Here is a 19,852-nt window from a genome sequence, read left to right as displayed (position 1 = left end):
GATTTCCAGCCATCCATCCATCCATTCGTTCCTCCAGGCTCTGCTCGTTCCGGCCTTGCCTGTCAACATTTTGCTCTTTAATTATCTCCCTTCCACTCCCTACCTGTTGGCTCCATTTACCGTTCGGACGTATTTAATAAGAAGCTTGCCCGCTGCAGCACTATCGTTGCACCTGCCCCAACGCCCCACACTAACACTAATGGCAGTTTGTGAGCGGTTATTTAGCGTAAGTAATGCAATAAGTGTGTTACTTTCCCCATCTCTTTATAAGTGTTTCCTGCCATGTTGCTGCAACCGACTGCCTGCCGCATCGCCATGTCTGCTGCCAAAAAAAAAAGAAAGAGGAAAAAAACGCTTTCCGCGCAGGAAACTATCTTTCACAAAACGGATGACGAAGAAATGCGGACAAAAAACGAGTAAATAATGATGTTGGAATAGTGAATTAGGGCGTCAATGCAACGGTGTCCTACGGTGCCACACCCCCTGCCGCCAAGACTAAATACTTCAACTTATTCTACAGTTCCATAGAATTTTAATTAGCTGTATGCTGAAAGCCAACTGTAAGCAGGAGTTGCCCGTTACTTGGCCAGGTGTTTCCCAAATTGCTGACAACCGTAAAAGTCTCTTTTACATCTTGCCTTTCGTTGTTGCAACACTTTTTAGCAGAAAGTTCTGCAGAAAGTTTACTATGGCAACTGTTTAACTCCGCAGCGACTGACATCGCCAGTCCTTCAGCCCGATACCCATCAAGGACCTGTACTTCTGTGGCTATTTGTTGGGCCAAGTATTAGCTAATAAATATACGCAAATGAACTCCACACAAACACGCCAACAAATGCATCTGAAGGATGTATTATATTACATTTGACAATTATAATTGGCAGCCTAAGCTAACACTCTGGAGACACAACACCAAATCAATACTGATTGGTATGCCTGTAATTAAATGATTTTCAACGCTTTGGAAACGCTCCAACTCTGCCAGGCGGCCACCAATTATAGTAGCTGACATACTCGTATATCAAAATTCATAGGCTCTTCTGGTGCCTTTGAACAGCCTTTCAGGCGCGGGATAATTGATACAATTTTACAATTGAGAATTTGATGACAGCCTTTAGAAGAGTACCTTAAAACATTCACCAGGAAAACTTGCTCAGCACTCAGTGATGGTTTTCATACGGCACTGCCCATTATTGGTGATTTTCAGGAAGGAAGAAAGTTGGCAGCAGGGACGTGCCAAGGGGAGATGCAATATAGTTATATTAAGCCGATGACATCAATTATTTATTATTTAATCGGGAGCGACAGAGCGAGCCATTTTAAATCGATTCGGCTTAAATGGACATCGCCAGTCGACCACATCAGCCAGTGCATCAGCAAATTAATATTAATTTAGCTTAACTATTAGAATAAATAACATGTTAGTAACATTTTGTATAAGGAATTAGTATTATGTTAATCCGAAACTGTTCTATCTACTCTAGATCAGGATGATATAATGATGTCATCTCTCAGCGTATAAGCCAACTACTTTTGAAGGTTTTCTTCTTCGTCTTTGCCAGAGGGCCATCAATTACATCGGTTCGTATATAAAAATTCATACCGAAATGGCAGACATATTTGAAAGACGCAACACAAAACGATTCGCATTCATGGGCCACACCCAGTGAGTGCTAACAGCTCTCGACGTTCGATTCTGGCCTCCGACGAGACAACTGTAAACTGTCCGTATATGGGTCCATGTCAATAGACACCATTTGAAAGAACTCCAAATCGGTGGGAGTGGGATATGGGGAGGGTGGGGGGTGGCGACCGACACGGCACCGACCTACCATAAAAAGAAACTGCGAACCAAACGCGTACGTGACAATAAAATGAAATGTGTAAGAGTCGTCTACGTCGTGGTCGCCATCGCTGACTATGACTCTGCCACTGGCACTGCCTTTGCCACTGCCACTGCCGCTTACTGTGGTGTTCGTGGAGCGCAAAGCTGCTAACGATGTGTTTTCCACCGACTTCCACCAAAAAGAGCAACCTATGGATCGTGCAAACCCTGGAAAATATTCCGGAAATAAAAGAAAAATCCTTTTCAATCGGTTCGCGCCTATAGAGTCATTATTAAGGGTACTCCTGTTGTTGATTTTGTAAAAACAAATCCATTACTAAAAGGTCACAATTTCCTAGCAATACAGTAAAGTAGCATCGGTAGAAATCGTATCGTGTAGAGGCTGTGAAAGTGGCCAGCTGAGGAGAGGAGCCGCTGACAGCCTCACAACAGCTCTGTTTGCGGTGCACTGGGACTGTCGAGAGTGAGTTAGAGAGCAAAAACTGCAATGCAATGGCAACTGCAAGTTGACAAATTTATTTTCAATGACAGTGGCAGGCTGGCTGTCTGGCTGGCAGGCGGTGGGGCAACCGAACCGAACGCGACTTGAGTTCAGATGAGGCAAAAGGAAGCATAACAAACATTCCGTTTGTGCACCGAAGGAATGGTGAGGAGAGGAGAGTGGAGTGGAGTGGAGGATACGTGAAAGATGGGGAAACCTTCACCGCTCGGAATTTGTCGCATTGTGGCAATAAATTTACGAGTATGCTCGATACACTGGGAGAAATACATATGTATGTAGTTCAGAAGTTTGAAAAATACATTAAATGGATTACATTTTTAGTTCGTAATGAGACAATTAATCTCGTATCAATATATTTCTATAACAGCCCTGACATGAGATTCTTTAGTTTGGTTTTGTTTTCGCTTTGGCTGTTTGTTCTGTCTCTGTCTCTTCCGCTTCCGATTGACCTCTCTCTCTCTATGTCGCTTTGTCTGGTTCTCTTCCGAAGACAAGAAAAATGAAATGGAGCCCACGTTCCACTACTCTTGACTCTCCCTCCCTCCAGAGGGATCCACCAGCTGTAACTACCAGTCCTAGTCCCAGCCCCAGTAACAGACCCAGGCCAAGAGCCAGACCAAGAGCTGGCCAGGCAGACAGGCACGAATTTAATAAAAAGAGCGGGAAAATAAGTGAAAGAAAAAGCTGGAAGGAAAGATGAAGAATAATATATGCGAAACATACGAGCGGAAGCCGGGCAAGTATGCAGCCTCCAGGCTCCAGGCTCCAGGCTCCAGGTGTGTCCTCCGGCCCCACCTGTTGCTTGCCATCGCCGCCGCATTTCAATCCCATCGAAATTGCTTAGCGGAAGGCATATGGCATGGTGGGAAACCAACGGATGGCGGGAAAAGGTACAGAAATTTTCATTTAAAATGTCCCCCATAAGTACGCATTACACACACTCAATTTCCTTTTCCATTTTGCCACCCCCATCCCCACTCCAACCACTTTCAACTGCTCCTATGATACTGTAGGGGCTCCGACAGGAGCTGCGGTTCGCATGTGTGGCGCAGTTGCTTATCAAATTCCCCCCCCAGCATTCCACATGCCACACAACCACCCAGCACCAACGCATAACCAGCCAACTCACCAACCCACAGGCCCCCGTAATTTTGTCATTCTGTGCGTTCCTGGCATTCTGCGGCTTTGGCAGCTGCATCTGGACCTGCATCCATGCCATGCCCATGCCCCCATCCCCCAGATGTCTGCGTTAGTGCCGCCTCGCCCGGGGCCGCACTTAGTCGTCCATTTTGACAGCAGGCCTGCTGACTGCCGACGCGTTAGAGGTGTGCAATTCCCATTACATTATCCCGGCACATCCTGTTGTTACCGCACGGCTCCCGTTTTCTGCTGACACTCTTAAAAATCACTAAAATATCACCGGATATATCTTCTAGAACGAATCAATCCCCCTTTTGCCGCAGATACAGGGGACATTTTCGTGTCTGTCAATTGCAATTGCATTTCCAAATTATGGTCGAGAGACCGTTTGGAAGCGCCTAATTGGGAATAGAGAATGTTTCCCCAGGGTCTGGCCAGGGTCGTGTTTCCAGGGGGGCGGTCTAATAGGATTCCTGCCTCCCGCCGTACATTTCAATTAGAGGACACAATCATAAAGGGAATGTATATGTGTGTGTGTGTGTGGTGAGGTCAGATCGGGTTCCCTTCGGAGGTTTATATAGGAGAAAGTGTCATTAGGATGCAGCAATTCACATTCATTATGTGCTCAGAGAATGGAATAATTCATAAAGGTAATTTTGCCTGTAGCCAAAACATTTTCCCGAACACAGAAAAAAAAAGTACTTTAAAAGTGCTCAAGCCTGTATTCTTAGACATAAAAAAGTACCTTCTGCCGGCAAAAGTCAAGACGAAAAGCATGGCAAGAGAAAAGCAAGAGAAAGTGTAAGATAAAGATGAGTTTATGGCTTTTCAATCCACTTCCACTGGTTCCCGTTGGGTATTTTTGGTGCCATATCGACCATCCTCGACCACGGATACCAGAGGCTGGAGCGCATCCAATCATTTCTTGCTAATGGAATTGCTCCAATGCTGATGGAATTTTTATGATCCAACTCGGAGGAGGTGGGGCTGCTGGGGTTGGTGGCCTCATTGAAAAAACAACAACAGTCAGAGCCAGAGAAGCCTCGGGTTCGATGGGAATTTCAAAAATTTTCCATAACATAAAAACTATTTCATTGTAATTTGTCAATAACATTGAACGAATGAATCGAATAGCATACTTTGTCCGCAAATCAATGTTGTATATTTTAGTTTTTTTGTGAAATTAAATGGTTTTTGGGCGAGGCGGAAATTGTTTTTTTCTGTTATTCCTGTCAGGAATAATTTGCATGAATCTGCATAACGATATAAAATTCCGAATAGCAGTTTTTTCGCTCTGGAAAATGCCCTGTGCAAAGGTTGAAGGGTGCTCTAGGGTTGCTGGCACATCAAAAGAAATTAATATACGCAATACATTGAAGGGGAGGTCCTTTACATTGATGCCAGGTCAAGGAAAACCGACACCAAGCAAACATTTTCATATTTATGTACGTACCTTGGACCACTGTGCCCCGAGGCCCGAATTAATGAACACTCTCTCGCGATAGAAGAAGAGAGGCAGCGGAGCGGCAAACAGGCAGACAAGCAAACATGAGCGAACACGTCGACTGCCAACAGCACGTGTCGTCGCTGCGCTGCGTGGGCGGAGTGGGGGGCGAGGGCGGCGTCGGGGACGGGAGACCAGTCAGCCGAAATGTCACTCAAGGAAAACCAAATAAAAGTACGCAAACGAAAAAAAAAACAAATAGAACTAAAGCTAGAGCTTCCCTGGCCGTGTCCCGTGTCCCGTGTCCCGGGACAACCCTGCCAACTGGGCCAAAAGCAGACTGTTGCTTCTTCTGTCTCCCACCTCGCTCTCGCTGCAACTCGCTCTCTCCATTTACTTCTTTTCTGCTTCTTTACTTTGTTTCTGTTGTTGCTGCTCAATTTAGTCCATTGGCCCGCTCCAACAGACAATTACTCATGGGGTTACCACTGGGGGTGGAAGTGCATGACACACAATATCCCTTATATCCCCTCCATTAACATGCACATGGAGCTGGAGGTGAACCGAAATCGTTTTTGTGGCTATCCGGGTGGTGGGCGGTGCTCGGTTGCAGGTTCTCTGCCCTCACTTTTCAGCTCTCGCTCTCTCTAACAAATAAGCAGGGTCGTGTCCGTGTGTGCTGACCGCATTCAAAGAGCCAAGGAGCCTCTTGGCCCCAATATTCCACCAATTAAAGGATTCCAGCCGGATGGAGAGATCAGCAAGCGCAGAGCAGAGCAGAGCAGAGAGCTAGATCATCGTTAGATTTCCCCACACAGATGTCATGGAGATGGCATTTTAATTAATTTAATTAAAAGTTTAATTACATTTCTGTTTTGCGCCGGATTTCACAGCCATGAACTCTGGCCTATGACAAGCTCCGTGACATCTGCGAGGCCCATTAAAGCTGTAAGAATTTCATAATGCCAGTTCGCTGTCAGAAAAGTTTTTTGGTGGAGCCACGCATGAGGGGAAGGTGGGGGCTGATCTCTGACCAGCGAAACATTTTCATTTCTGCGCCGAGCTGCCGCGACCAACTAATTTAATTCTGATTTTGATTCGGATTCGGGTTTGCTTTAACATACATATACTGACCAACAAGCGGTGACAATTTAATTAATTTGAGATTTGTGGCCATCAAACAAAAGCTAAAACAATAGAAAGAGAGTCCAGCGGAGCGCAGATACAATGAAAATTTATTTGATTCGACTTCTACCAAAAACCACACCACCCACCACCCACACGGCAACGCGAACCCAGTCGCAGTTCCACTTCCACCACCCACTGGCCACTTGTATACGTATATGTAACCGCCGTGCCGTCTGGTGTCCATCCTCCCTCCCCTGAGAGGTCTGCTGTGAGCTGGGGTTTATCATTCTGATCACGTAACTTGTGTGTGCCACCAGCACTTTTTCATTTTCATTCACTTAGCTTAACTCTCAGAGAGCGAGAGAGACCGAGAGAGAGAAACAGAGAGACAACGAGCTACTGCTCTAGAAACTTATAGAGTCTCTTGTCTTATAATGATTTCTCTTGACGCTTCGGCGATTTGCGTGGGTTGTGATTTCTGCTCTGGCTTTCGCTTTCGCTTTTGCTTGGGTCTCGCATCATTAACCGGCGATGGCGGGGGCTGTCTCCCGAACCACGGCCCTCTACCCTCAACCCTCGACCCTCGGCCCCCGGACCATCGGCCAAAGTGGTTGGCCAACTGACTGACATTGAAATCGCCGTGGGACTGTCCGTACTCGTATGTGTGTATCTGTGTCTACGAGTATGTATCTGTATCTGTATCTGTAGTTGGGTCTGCTCTGGAATTTGATAAGTTGTAAATTAATTAAAGTTTAATTGGCCGGCAAGCAAGTTTCGTCAACTTATGTATGCAATGAATACTTTATCATTTTGAACATCGTTGAAATTCACCCGAGATTTCTGAGGAACTTGCGGCTTTGTAAAGTCAGTGAACTCTGCTAAATGGCTCAAAACCAAGTTCAATCTTCAAAGGGAATAAGTTTTACAATGAAACCAAAGACTTTTACTGGTAGATCTCAGTTGGTTTTGCGAAGAAATAAGGAATATGTTTGCATCGTTAAGGTATCTTAGGCTAGATCCTTTTGTTCCTGTTCCGACAAAATTTTTGGCTGAAAGATGCAACTGTATCTGTGGATCCCCCTTCACAATGAATCGGTATACCTGGAAGTTTCTTTTGTGTTTCATAAGCCCCACTTCAATTAGCGTTCAACCATTTTCCCCACCCATTCTAGGGGTCTATATTCATTTGTTTTTGCAGGATGTTATTAAATATTTTATTACAAACTTTCTCACCCACTAGGATAATGGGTTTTTTTCGCCTTTTCTTCGTCTGCCTCTGTCTCTGCGTCTGCCTCTTAGCCGGGCTAATCACCGAGCAACGGATGATAAAAGTTTTGCACCTCTCTGCCCGCTTTCATCAGCTTTCAGCCATATTGAAGCTCTAGCCAAGAATTTTTTCTGTTCTTGTGCTGATTCTGTCGGCGCTGGCAGGGAACATTATTAATTTGCACCAAAGAGGAGATTACGATCCCGTGCATAAGTTTTTAACTACTTTTGTGGCGGTGTGGGTCGAACGGGGTGGCTGGACGATGGAGTAACTTTGGAGCCAAAGCTGTCGACAGCGCAGTTTGCACCTGCCTTCTTCTGCCTTTTGGCAACGGGCTTCGGTTCGGTTCTGGCTCTGCACCTGTTTTGTTACCTCTGCCACATGCCACACGCAATCTAATTTAGTTGGAGAAATACGTGCAAAGCGTGAAAATGGGAAATGGAAAAAGACCAAAATGGGGGCAGGCCACACCCCCGCACTGGGCTGGAGGGTAGTGGCATGGGCCCGTCCGTTATAATTCGCCTAATTCTCTAATGTGCTAATGCTCAAAGCCGTCTAATCCGATAAAGCAGCTCTAAAATATATACTCGTATTCGTAGCACACAAAACGAGTGCTGTGCTCCCCTAATGATCAGCGAAGAGTGTGCAGTCGGTGTGCAGTGTGCACCTGTCAAAGGTGGGGCAATGCACGCAGCAATTATTCCAAGGGTAGTGCCACTCCCACTCCCACTCCGACCCTCTTTTGCCAACGTGTTTGCAGGGTCCTCTCAGGGATTTGTGCTCGTTATTTCTGAGGCTATAGCCTCGTTCCGGGTGCCTCTATGCATCTTCAAACTGTATTCTCCATTTGAATTATTCATTCCTTTTGTCGCTGCTGCATCTCCAGATGCCACGCTCGAGGGTTGTTGCGTCCTTCAGGGTTGTAGCAGGCAACAGGCGACGCAGAAACACCCCCCACTCTTCGTTGGCTTTGTGCATTTGGCAGCCAGGCCTGAAAGCCGCCTCAAAGCCAGCCCACGCTAAGCCCATTGTAGCTGTTGCTCTGTTGCTCGGTTGCTCCGTTGCTCGACAAATCCAAAAGCAATTTCAGCAGCATTAATCATTCCGCCAGAAAACACACACCCACACCCCCTCTATACACACTCCACACTCTCCTGTCACGCTTATCTCCCGTCCGGCCATTTCGGGTTAATGTTGACAAAACGCATTTTAAGCACTTCAGAATTTTCCATCTTTTGTTTTACTTTTGTTTTACCAACCGGACAGCGTCACAGAGCCTCTCCATCCACATGTGTGCTTGATTCTGATTTGAATGCTAGGGCTGGCAAATTTGCATTGGAAATACATACATATATGCATGAGCTGGGGGGACTGGAGGACCACAGGATCGCCCTCAATGCTATCCTGACCAAACCAGACCGAAGTGGAATCCAAGTGGCCAGCAGCACCACCACCACCACCATAAGCTTTTGTTTTCTGCGGCCCTTTTGCCACTACTATCATTGTGATTGTGTGTCCATCCCCAGGTCTGTTACTCCCCTTCACCCTGCTGATGAGTGTGTGCCTGTCTAACCTTTTGAAAATCTTCCACATGGGGCAGAAAGAGGCCATAATCGAAACTGGCAGAGGCAGAGATGTATGAGATTTGAAATGGACACTGTGAATGGATCCCCATCGCCACTGGAGGCTTGGGCTCAGCATATAAATTGAACATAGCCCAGAGGAGCATTCTGAAAGGTGACTTTTATTAATTGTTATGCGTTTGCAAATAAAAGCAGATCAATTTGCAATGGCGTATTGCCCCAAGGTAGAGAAAGACAATGAATTTCATGAAAAGGATGTAATTTCTCTCTGAAAGTCTCTAAGTGGATGTGTGTAACACCTAGAAGGAAGCGTCCCCGTCCCTTTAAGTAACATATGATCAGCATCCATAGCCGAGTCTACATATACATATAGCCATGTCTGTCAGCCCGTCTGTTCGTCTGCTCTCAGACGCTTGCTCATTCTCAATCTCCCACACACATTTCCCTTCCCTTCCCACTCTTACAATCATTCTATAAACTCCATAATTTCATGTATTATTGATGAGGATTTGGCACTACATTATCGCATCTGTATTATTTAGGAACTATGTTTATCTATGCATGTGCACACGCTTATCCCTGGAACAGATGCCTCACACAACTCAGCAGATGACACACACTGCTATCCCCCGAAAACAAACCCAATTAATATTCATTTAAGCCAGACTCACCCACAATACTCTCCACCATGCAGACAAATCCCTTAGTTAGTGAGAAAACTTTCGCGTTGGGGTTTTCCTCGTTTTTTATTCGGTTTTTTTCACTATTTTTTCCTCAATTTGTTGGTTTTGTTTTAGCTTGGTTTAGTTTGGTTTTGTTAGGGTTTGTTGTTCCCGAGTTTTCCACTGCTGCTGCTGCTGAAAATGCACGACAAATTAACAGAGCCCAGGGAGCGAGGGAGAGAGGCGGCGGCAGTCAGAGCGGGAGGGGGAAAAAAAAATAGAAAGAAAGAATAGAAAAGATGAAAATGAAATGCTTTCCGTGGCAGCCGTGGTATCCTTCTGTCGGGGCAAGCCACGCCCGCGGCTTGGACAGTAGAAACAACAAAATCGAAAAATACAAAATTTAACAAAATAAAAAAAATAAAAATGGGAAAACTGCGGGAAAACTAAAACTCTGTCACTTATTTTTTTTGCGGGGTGGTGGTTTGGGCTGTGAGAGAGTTTTGATTCGAGCATTTGTCTTTCATATCGACCCCCACGCACTCCTCATCCAGCCCCTCGCTGCAGTTATATTGGGAACCGTCGCACAGCGGGAAGCGTTTTTATTTTGCGGAATCCTATTCTCTTTAGGTAATTGTCTGCGGCACTGACACCTTTAGTCAAATATTTTTCGTCATTTCACCTTTTTTTGTTTCTTTTGCGTCTTAAGCCGTGTATTTTACGGTCTGTTGTTCGTTTCAACCCCCTTTCGGGTTCACTTCACCTCACGCCTACTCACACGCTGGGTGACCGTTCACTTGGCTTTTTGAATGGACTATGCGGACCTTTACCGCTGCCGACACCGCTACCGATACCGCTACCGTTATTTCGTTGAATGAACTGGCGAAAAAAAACAACACCGAAAACACACAATGGAGCTTTGTTACACCAACAACACAACTGTAAGGTGAGCAAAGCTTTTGCCAGCCGCTCTCTCGGCTTGGACTTAGTCTCTGTCTCTCTCTCATTTGCTTACTCTTTACCCCTAATTTGGCAAACAGCAGCCGGCGCAACAACGCCAACGCAACACATACCCTGCTTCGAGCTTCGTTTCCATCCCAAAAATGGCAAACAAGTCAAACCACCCCCCTTTATCCATAAACCTCGTCGATGTGCGCTGCTTCGCTCTCTAGCTGTACGCATGCTCGAAAGCTGCGCTCCAAAGCTCTGTGTGCTGCGAGAGAGAGTTGGGTGGTTGGGTGGGTGTGAGGTATGGCTCTGGGCAGGGTTGAAGCGGGCGTTGAGTGGGTTGTTTTCGTTTGCTGTCACATTGCTTTGATTCCCGTTACCGTTCCCCTCTGCTACTGTTGTTGTTGTTGTTGTTGTTTTTGCTGTTGTTGCTGTTGAATGTGCACTTTGTTGAATGTGCATTGCGCTTCCTCTGGCCGTGTGCTTTTGTTGCTACTGCAAATTGCCTCGTAGCATTTAAGTCGAATTATGAAAAAGACTGTGTGTGAGGGAGGCGGCGATGTCCCCCAGTACATGCCCCGTTCCGTCAGGGGGTTTGGGGGGGGACATGAATACGGCTGCATTTTAATTAATATTGATTGTGAGTTATTTTCGCAGGGGTGTGCAGGAGCAGGTGTGGTTTTAATTTAGTTTTCCAAATGCATATGTGTGTTTGTTTTGTGTGTGTGTGTTTGTGTGTCGGCCGGGGGCAACCCCATAACCCACTTGCAAGCTATGTGATTATGGATAAATGTTTGCCCATTACAGGGTACACAAAGTCAGCTTCATCATGGGGTATCATCATGCAAATGCAAATGAAGGGGGAAGCCGGCGCAGCGGAGATGCCAAATTTGCATTTCAATTCAACAGTCGCTTGGCGCACTCAGCCCTAGCCCCCATCGGCACTCTGCCACAACCATTGGAGGGTCTGTGTTTGCATTGCTTGAACAGCTCTTCGCCCCATCTAGGTCTTGGTATTTTTTCAGTTTTGCTTTAAGTGTGATTCGTTGTTACGCTTGACAGCGCGGTAAAATGTGCACGTGCTGCAAGAGCAACTTTCCCCTGGGGGTGGCTGGGTGGTTTTATTGAACCTGAAGATTATTAGAAATGGACTTCAGTGTATATTTAAATTTTCCACCTAGCGATAAATGGAGCCAAATAATCGAGGCAGAGAAACTGTCTCACGAAACTGGCATAGCTTTTCCCTAAATGAAATCATAATTAGTTTCTTGAACTCCGCGCTGAAATTTTACTTCACCAGCACTCTTTTCGAGTGCCACAGCAACCAGCCTGCCAACACTGATAGCAAGCTAGTGTTCAAAAATTAACTAATTCGTTCCAGGGACATTTATCGGTACTTGCTGTCTGTTTTGGGATTTGTTCTCTTTTTCGTGGAGGGAAATCCTCTCTTCGTGGAGCGATTCCATACATTCCATGTTTAATATAATTGTGTACTTTAATTACGGCTACTTTTAATTACCCAACAATTAAAAAGGTGAAGTGCAATTTCAAATATATCGGAAACTGTTTTGAAACGGAAACGACGGTATTTTTCATTTCAAGCAATGAAATCGTCGAAAATGTTTCTCAAACCGATATATCCCAAAAATATCGTTATCGTTTCAAAATTGCAAACTATATGGCAGAGCAGAGCTAAAAGTCTTAGTTAGTCAGCATTATTCAATGGAATGTCAAAATTGAGCAATAGAAACGATTGCTCACTTACGTTTTGTTCGTTTCACCTTTTTCGCTAAAACCTTTTTGTTTTTACAAATTCCAAAACAGGGAGTACTTAAAATTAGCCATTCATATAGAAAACTAATTCATCAATCGCATAAAATTATGTGTTCAAGGATGGGGGTCCTGCCTATTTATATCAAATCGCATATAAAAATCTAGGAATTTGGTTTCCATTCCTTTCCGGAAAACGATTAACCCATTGTCGACCAAGGGGTAATTTATTATCCAGCGATATATTGAAAATTGAATCGTTTTAGAGCTGTTCAGGTGAATGAATTTGTGTTTTTTTTTTAAGTTCAGAGAAGAGATGGCGTGGATCTACAAGAAAAATGTACAATCAGCAATATTTTACCTGAAGTAGTTGAACTGTTTTAAAACAGGGGGCCTAAGTGGGCTAAGCTTGATCTACGGTGAGGGCAGCACATAGTTTTTTTTGTTTATTCATAAGAAAAAAGTGAAAAATAATAGAATGGGAAAAAGGCGGACGCAATCCCTCATCGACTCGAACTCGAGCGATAGTGATAGCGGATCGGACACGAAATTGGAGTCGGTGAGTAAGCGATGGGGAGAAAACGCCCGTGCCATTGTCAAGGGGCCGAGTCCCAGGGCTGTGTGCAGCCATTGCGATGTAACAAATCAATGGCAATTTTTCTTTAAACACCAATTAAACATGATAACCGCCCCCGCAGGACCTCCTGTCGTTGGCCAAGAAGCGTAAGAAGCCACAAAATGCCAGCAAGGCGAGCTCACTATCCGATTCCGACTCGGATTGGGCAAACAACAAATCTGGTGCGCCTGCCACGAAGAAGAAGAAGCGTCCGAAGAAGGCCAGCAGGAACTCAAGTTCATCGGAGTCCAACTGGGACGATGAAAGTCAGGATGAGTCCGTGCAACCTCAGCCTGTGGAAAAGAAGCCCGAGGAGCCTCCGAAGACAGGCAACCACAGCGAGCATGAGGAGGGCGAGGTCTCCGACAGCGACTCGGACAATTCGAAGTCGAACTCCTCATCTGGCTCCGACTCGTCCAGCTCATCCTCGTCCAGCTCCGACGCCGAGTTCGATGATGGCTTCGACGACGACATGATGGGCGACGAGGAGGATCGCAAGCGCCTCAATGACCTGTCGGAAAAGGAGCGCGAAACGGAGATCTTTAAACGCATCGAACAACGCGAAATCAGGCGCACCCGATGGGAGATCGAGAGAAAGCTGAAGCTAGCCCGGCGCGGTGAAAGGAGCGAAAAATCCAGGTCAAAGGGGGAAAGGGCAAAAAAGAAGAAAGAGAAGAAGGCCAAAAAAAGCAAAGAATTGCCACCGTCCATGCCACAGCCACCGAACTCCGTGCTTTCTGAACTGGAGCCCAAACCGATTAGCGAAGTAGGGAGCAACAGTCCCCTGCCTCAGTCCTCCAATAGGGATGTGGCTTCAACTTCGGCGGCCGTGGCCAGCATTCTTAACGACCGAGAATCAGATGATCAGGCTGGCGCTGGCATGGGCGACTATTTCGATCACAAAGAACGGTCCAAGGAGCGAAAGAAGAATGTGGAGGCCAACAAAACCGATGACAAGCGAAGCAATGCCATGGCCCTACTGAAGGCCAAGCGGGAAGGCAAGGCTAAGAGAGGTAAGCATGTGTATTACTCCCTGCTCTGGAAATGGGGTTATTTGGAATATAATTAACTTATTGCAGAGGAAGAGGAAGCCAAGAGGCAAGCCGAACGCGATCGAGACGACAAAGAGGAACTTGAGAGCGTGTCAGGCTGCAAGTCGGCTGTGAAGCTGAAAGCCTCAGAGATTTACTCGGACGACTCGGGCAGCAGTGACTGGGACGAGGATGAGAAGCCAACGGGCAAACGGTCGCGTTCGATTAGTAGCAAGGCTTCCAGCGAGTCTGATGATGATGACAAGACCACCAAAAGTCCTGTGTTCATATCGAACCGCGAAGATCTGAACAAATTGCGTCTGTCGCGCCACAAGATGGAGCGTTTCGTCAATTTGCCCATTTTCGAGAGCACAGTTCTGAACTGTTTTGTGAGGATAAGCATTGGAAACAATGGCCAGAAGCCAGTCTATAGAGTCGCTGAGATTACCGGCGTAGTGGAGACGGGCAAGATTTACAGCCTAGGCACCACGAGAACCAATCGCGGCCTTCGCCTGAAGCACGGCACTCAGGAGCGCGTCTTCCGGCTGGAGTTCATCTCCAATCAGGAGTTCACAGAGAACGAGTTCAAGAAATGGCATGAGGTCTGCCAGCATGCGCACGTACAGATGCCCTCTATCGAACTCATTGAAATTAAGGCGAACGATATCAAGAAGGCCCTGAACTACGAGTTCAAGGACGAGGATGTGGACAAAATTGTGGAGGAGAAGAACCGCTTCCGCAACCGTCCCACCAACTATGCCATGAAGAAGACCTGCCTGATGAAGGAGAGAGACGCCGCCATGCTCCGGGGTGACTACGACATTGCCCAGGACCTGAGCCAGCAGATCGATGAACTGGAGAACCGAGCGTCTGAGCTGGACAAACGAAGATCGCACACACTGAATCTGATTTCATACATTAATGACCGTAACCGCAAGAAGAACGTTCAAGATGCCGAAAAGGCCATCATGGAGGAGGCCCGGGCCAACAAGGGCCAGAAGATATCAGATCCGTTCACACGTCGTATCACTCAACCGCGCATGGGCTTCAAAGGTGCTAAGAAGGAAGAAGAGGATCCGCAGCTAGCACCACTGCCTCCACCGCCGCCTGGCAAGAAAAGGCCAAACGAGGCCGGCTCCTCAAATGCGAAACCCACAGACGCAAAGGACTTTAGCCTGTACTCGCTGCACGACTTTGATATAGACTTGGATGTGCCTCTACCGGGTGAGTATTGGCTCCAGTAAGCATCGACTTAAATCTCTAAATCGTCGATTTATTTCCCTGCAGTTAACAGCACAAATTCAGTGCCAAAGCCGGCGAATAAGCCAGCCGAAACCGTCTCCAAGCGGTCGCTTAACCTGGAGGACTACAAGAAGAAGCGCGGCCTCATCTAGGGCTTCAGATTCAAACCATATTGACAAAGCTCTTGCGTTTTGCGTCCTAGTTAGTGTAGTTAAGCATACCGTGCATAAATGGACTAAAGTGACATTTGTTAACGGTCCGACAAACGAAAAACAAAACTAAAGTTAGTAAACGAATTCCAGTTCGTTGCAGTTTCTGTGTTGTATTAGATGGACAGAACACAAACCATACTGTTGCTGGAAAGAGGATGATTAGGGATATTTCAATTGTTATTATTTCATCGACTATCTTATCAGAAAATTTCCATTTGTGTTTGTCTCTGTTTATTACTTTTTTTATTAGAATTCAATACTTAGAAAAATGTACTATAACTCCACTCCTTATGTATTCAAATATCACAGTTATTTTACTAGTACTTAAGTTGAAAATTGTATTATATAGCTGCCACCTTCCCAATAATCATCCTCCATGCGATGTTCAATAAATTTATACGATGATGATGATGATAACTTATATAGAATTAGTTAATTAAACAGCAACAACTCAGGCATATGGCGAGATGGTTTATGAGATTCCAGGGACAAATATACACAGGCTGATTTAATGGGATTTATGCAGCAAGCATACTATCCTTTGGTTGTAATCGTTCAATGCTGTACTAGTTTAAGCTCAGTTCATCAATTTTAGCAGCATGCCTATACTATATACCTACTATACACATATACATTAATAACAATACAAATAAACAAAGAATTGTACTATTCAAATCGTTCTGTAATTATTCTTCGTTCTTGCAGAAAAGCCAAGATCTCGGGGTTACTTTTGAAAGATATTAAATACATGATAATTACTGAAACCATAATTCTCTGGCTCTCTTGGCGCCATTTTCAACATAAATTGAAAAGTAAACTTCTAGTGGCAGAGGCTTCCGCGGTCTCCTCTGTTTGGGTTAGGTTAAGGCTGGCTCAGTTGGTGGCTCTCTTAATTGGTTTGCTGGCTGTTTGTGCAGCTGTTGAACTCCTTTCATGTTCTCACATTTAATTCAATTAATTCGATGAAATTGTCTTTTAATTGAAACCGATCGCGTTTCGAGTGTTTTCGTCGGCAGCGAAATAACATTTTCAGCAGAATCCACGCATCAGTGAGGGAGGTTCCAAATTCAACGGTTGATAGCTTTAAAATTGTTCCTAAATGGGAAAGACGGAGATGTATATTTGTGGAACATTTAACTAACATCTTAAGTGCATTCTCTTAACGACTTTTGTAGAGATTTGTACAACTTTCTGTACTCAAATGACTATGTATTGTATGTGGATGGGAATAAACTTCAATTGAATGTTCTATAATGCATTTCCGCTTGAATATTTCCAACATTTCATTCATTCACTGTCAGGGAATTTCGGACGCTTCGGTCCCATCTTCCCATCTCCAGGCAACCAACGAGATCCCATCCCAGAACATATTGTTCCCAAAATGTTGAATGCGACTGATCCGATCAGAATCGGAATGGTGATGATGATGATGACGATGGGGGAGTTGGAGAATCAAGAGCCTGTCGGGTGGGAGGGGAATGGAGAGGCGGCTCTGCTTCCCATTGTGGCACAATGACATTTTATCTCAAAATATGCAACAGCAGCACGTTCTCTGAAGCGGAGAGTGTAATAGATCAGTAGCGGAATCTCAATTCAGAATTCGAAAAACTACCGATGCGTGGCCCATGCAAATGCTGTTCTGCTCTTGTTGTTGCCGCTGCTGCAGCCCATCTGTGTGTATGCGTGTGTGTGATTGGTGCATCTTACACTTACATCTGGAGCTGTTGCATATGTGGGGGGAGAATCCCCTTGAGGGCGACTAATCAACCGGCATACTACCCCAGGCAAGTGGCTTCATCGTCGCCTCTGTCTCTGTCACTGCCCCTCGGCTTTGGCGTCTTTCATTGTCTGCGCTTCGAATCTACAGCTACAGCTACAACTACAGCTCTGTGTGCGTGTGTCGGTTTTAGGGGACAGACAGACGCTTCCAGTGGCCCATGGCAGATCACAGCTCCAGCGATCAGTTCAAAGTTGACTTCGTCGCGGACCAGACCGGACCGAACCCATTCCGGCACGACACGCGACCCTGAATTAGAAAATTATCCAATCTCGGTATAATTTAATTAAAAAAATTAAACAACAAATGAAAATGTTACCCAAAAAGTGCGCCATTGATTGCTGGATATTTGTGGGCCTCGTCCTGGAATTAGTGCACGGCAAACTGGACTTCAACAACGATCTGGAGAACAGCCAGAAGTTCCAGAGTATTCCAACTACAGTGAAAACATTCGAAAACGATACAGTCCTGCTGCCCTGCAGTTTGAATAGTAAGTGGGAGGGCATCTAATCCTTGTTGACTGCTAACTGAAGAGAGCGATTTATGGGTAGATCTTAGACGATTAGCCTTGAAACGGTCAAAGAATTGTCCAGCCAGCGAAATTGGCCATAACAATGGCATTTAATTCGATTGAAGAAATGAGCACACAATGGAACAAATGAAGGTATTATTATCCGTGCATAATAGAGTCCGAGGGAGCGAGTCCAGAAGCGGGGATTCTGTTAATTGAACGCTACACACATAAACCGAACTCATGTCATTCCGGTGACCCCTCCCCGAACAGTAAGCCCAAGCCCTCATCTCCATTAAAGGATTATTGACAGCAACAATTATGTTTTGATGGGGTTAACAATATGAAAGAGATGCAACCATAAAGATGGAGAGAAAGAGCGAGAGCAATGCGGTATTTTGATTTAACAAGATACTCAATAGAGCAATACATGAAATGAAACTACAGATACTCTCATATTACGTGTGTAGTGTAGGATATGTTCAAAGCCGTTAAATTCTATTGCAGCTCCATTCCGATACGTGCGCTGGCACCGAGACGATGTGGCCCTAGTGGACTCCCGGCACCCGGAGATTCTGCCCCCAGACCGCATCATGCTCTGGCCCAATGGCAGCCTGCAGGTGGCGAACGTACAGTCGGAGGACACCGGGGACTACTACTGCGAGATGAACTCGGACTCGGGCCATGTGGTGCAGCAGCACGCCATCGAGGTGCAGCTGGCGCCCCGCGTCCTCATCGAACCCAGCGGATTGACGGAGCTGCAGATTGGAGCCACCTTCGAGGTGGTGTGCGAGGCTCAGGGCGTGCCCCAGCCGGTGATAAGCTGGCGACGGAATGGACATACCCTGGGTCTCCAAGGTAGCAGCACGGGCAACCGGCAGAGCCATATCACGGAGATCAAGTCGCGGAGTCAGTCGGGTCTGATCGAGTGCCTGGCCAGCAATGGCGTGGGGGAGCAGGCCGTCGCTTCCGTCTATCTGCATGTGCTGTGTGAGTCCCATCTGGAAGACGCTCTTTGCACTGAAATCATTGAATAATCGCTGAAATTCCAGTTACCCCCGAGGTGAATCTCCCCCAATCGGTGGTCTACACCAAGCTGGGGGCGCGTGCCCATCTTGAGTGCATTGTGGAGGCGGCGCCGGCGGCTACGGTAAAGTGGTTCCACCACGGCCTGCCCGTGGCCTTGGGCACACACTCGTCCAGCCACGAGACCGAGCTGCAGTCCAACCGCTCCCTAGACCACTACGTGAACGACGTTCGCCACCTGCTGGTGATCAAGAACGTGCGCAACGCGGACATGGGCCAGTACGAGTGCCGAGCAACCAACAGGATCGGTGCGAGGAGTGCCAGCATTGAGCTGACCGGCCGGCCTATGCCGTGCATCTTCAAGATTAATCCGGGCACTCAGAGCTCCACGTCGCATGTGCTGGTGTGGCAGACGGAGAGCCTGATGCCCATCATGGAGTTCAAGCTGAAGTTCCGCCAGATCCCGTCCAACAATGTCACCAGGCAGATACGAACCAACTGGACAGAGCTCACGATCCCTGCCCAGGCCACAAATGGTACTGCAAAAGAACTTCAACCGGCATCGCTCAAAATAACCCACTCCGATTCTTTCTTCCGTAGGACTCATCTACATCACCACGTATACGCTGCATGGCCTCCAGCCGGCCAGTCTCTACGAGGTCTCGGTCCTGGGGAGAAACAGTTTCGGATGGAGCGACAATAGCAAAATCGTACGCTTCGCCACGGGGGGAGAGGGTAAGTGTTTACCGGATATGGGCTTCAGCATTTCGTGTCCTCCATTAAGCTCCCTATTGTTCCGCCAACAGTCGAGCTGCCCAACTATTCAACGGAATCTGAGCTGCTGAACGATGTCACCGAGGAGGAAGACATCCAGAATGAAATTACCCAGAGATCGGATACTCTGCGGGCCAGCATGATGTTCAATTCGGGATCAGCTGAGGGCCGTGGGCTCAGTGGGGCCTTGATCTATTCCATATGCCTAATATTAGTCTTCAAATACCAGTAGGAATCCATAATTCAGAATGCTTTTGTACTGAACCAAATAAATGAGTATCACCAAATTCTTGAGAAGGAAATGCTTGCATCATTAAGGGGAAATGAATCAAGTATCTGCAGTGATAGACAGATAAGGTTCCATGTGATAGTG

General features: G+C 46.4%; 3 protein-coding genes across 11 annotated transcripts in view; 2 read left to right on the top strand and 1 right to left on the bottom strand.

The window, feature by feature from the left end:
- Positions 1–10,477, bottom strand: part of Liprin-gamma (liprin protein kazrin) — a 36,412-nt gene extending 25,935 nt beyond the window's left edge. For 5 of the 9 annotated variants that reach the window (XM_033378768.1, XM_033378771.1, XM_015185004.2 and 2 more), the window contains exons 1-2: positions 10,351–10,477; positions 9,582–9,767 (exon numbers count right to left, since the gene is read on the bottom strand). The gene's annotated coding sequence lies outside the window, so the exon portion shown is untranslated. Of the gene's footprint in view, positions 1–9,581; positions 9,768–10,254 lie in introns of all 9 variants that reach the window. The other 4 variants (XM_033378769.1, XM_001361616.4, XM_015185003.2 and 1 more) reach the window with 4 other exon arrangements.
- Positions 10,478–12,659: 2,182 nt separating this feature from the next.
- On the top strand, positions 12,660–15,812 carry Rtf1 (RNA polymerase-associated protein Rtf1). Its single transcript, XM_001361614.4, has 4 exons — positions 12,660–12,849; positions 12,989–13,919; positions 13,986–15,161; positions 15,225–15,812. The coding sequence occupies exons 1-4, from the start codon at positions 12,769–12,771 to the stop codon at positions 15,329–15,331; spliced, it is 2,295 nt and encodes a 764-aa protein (XP_001361651.1). The 5' UTR covers positions 12,660–12,768; the 3' UTR covers positions 15,332–15,812.
- Positions 15,813–17,323: 1,511 nt separating this feature from the next.
- wrapper lies at positions 17,324–19,779 on the top strand. Its single transcript, XM_001361613.5, has 5 exons — positions 17,324–17,658; positions 18,187–18,669; positions 18,732–19,241; positions 19,306–19,440; positions 19,512–19,779. Exons 1-5 carry the CDS (start codon positions 17,475–17,477, stop codon positions 19,709–19,711), a joined length of 1,512 nt encoding a protein of 503 aa, XP_001361650.4. The 5' UTR covers positions 17,324–17,474; the 3' UTR covers positions 19,712–19,779.
- The last annotated feature ends 73 nt before the right edge of the window (positions 19,780–19,852 follow it).

This window comes from Drosophila pseudoobscura, chromosome 3, assembly GCF_009870125.1.
Source record: "Drosophila pseudoobscura strain MV-25-SWS-2005 chromosome 3, UCI_Dpse_MV25, whole genome shotgun sequence".
NCBI lineage: Eukaryota > Metazoa > Arthropoda > Insecta > Diptera > Drosophilidae > Drosophila > Drosophila pseudoobscura.
Note: the sequence above shows the minus strand (reverse complement) of the source record. Positions and strands in the feature narration are given on the sequence as shown.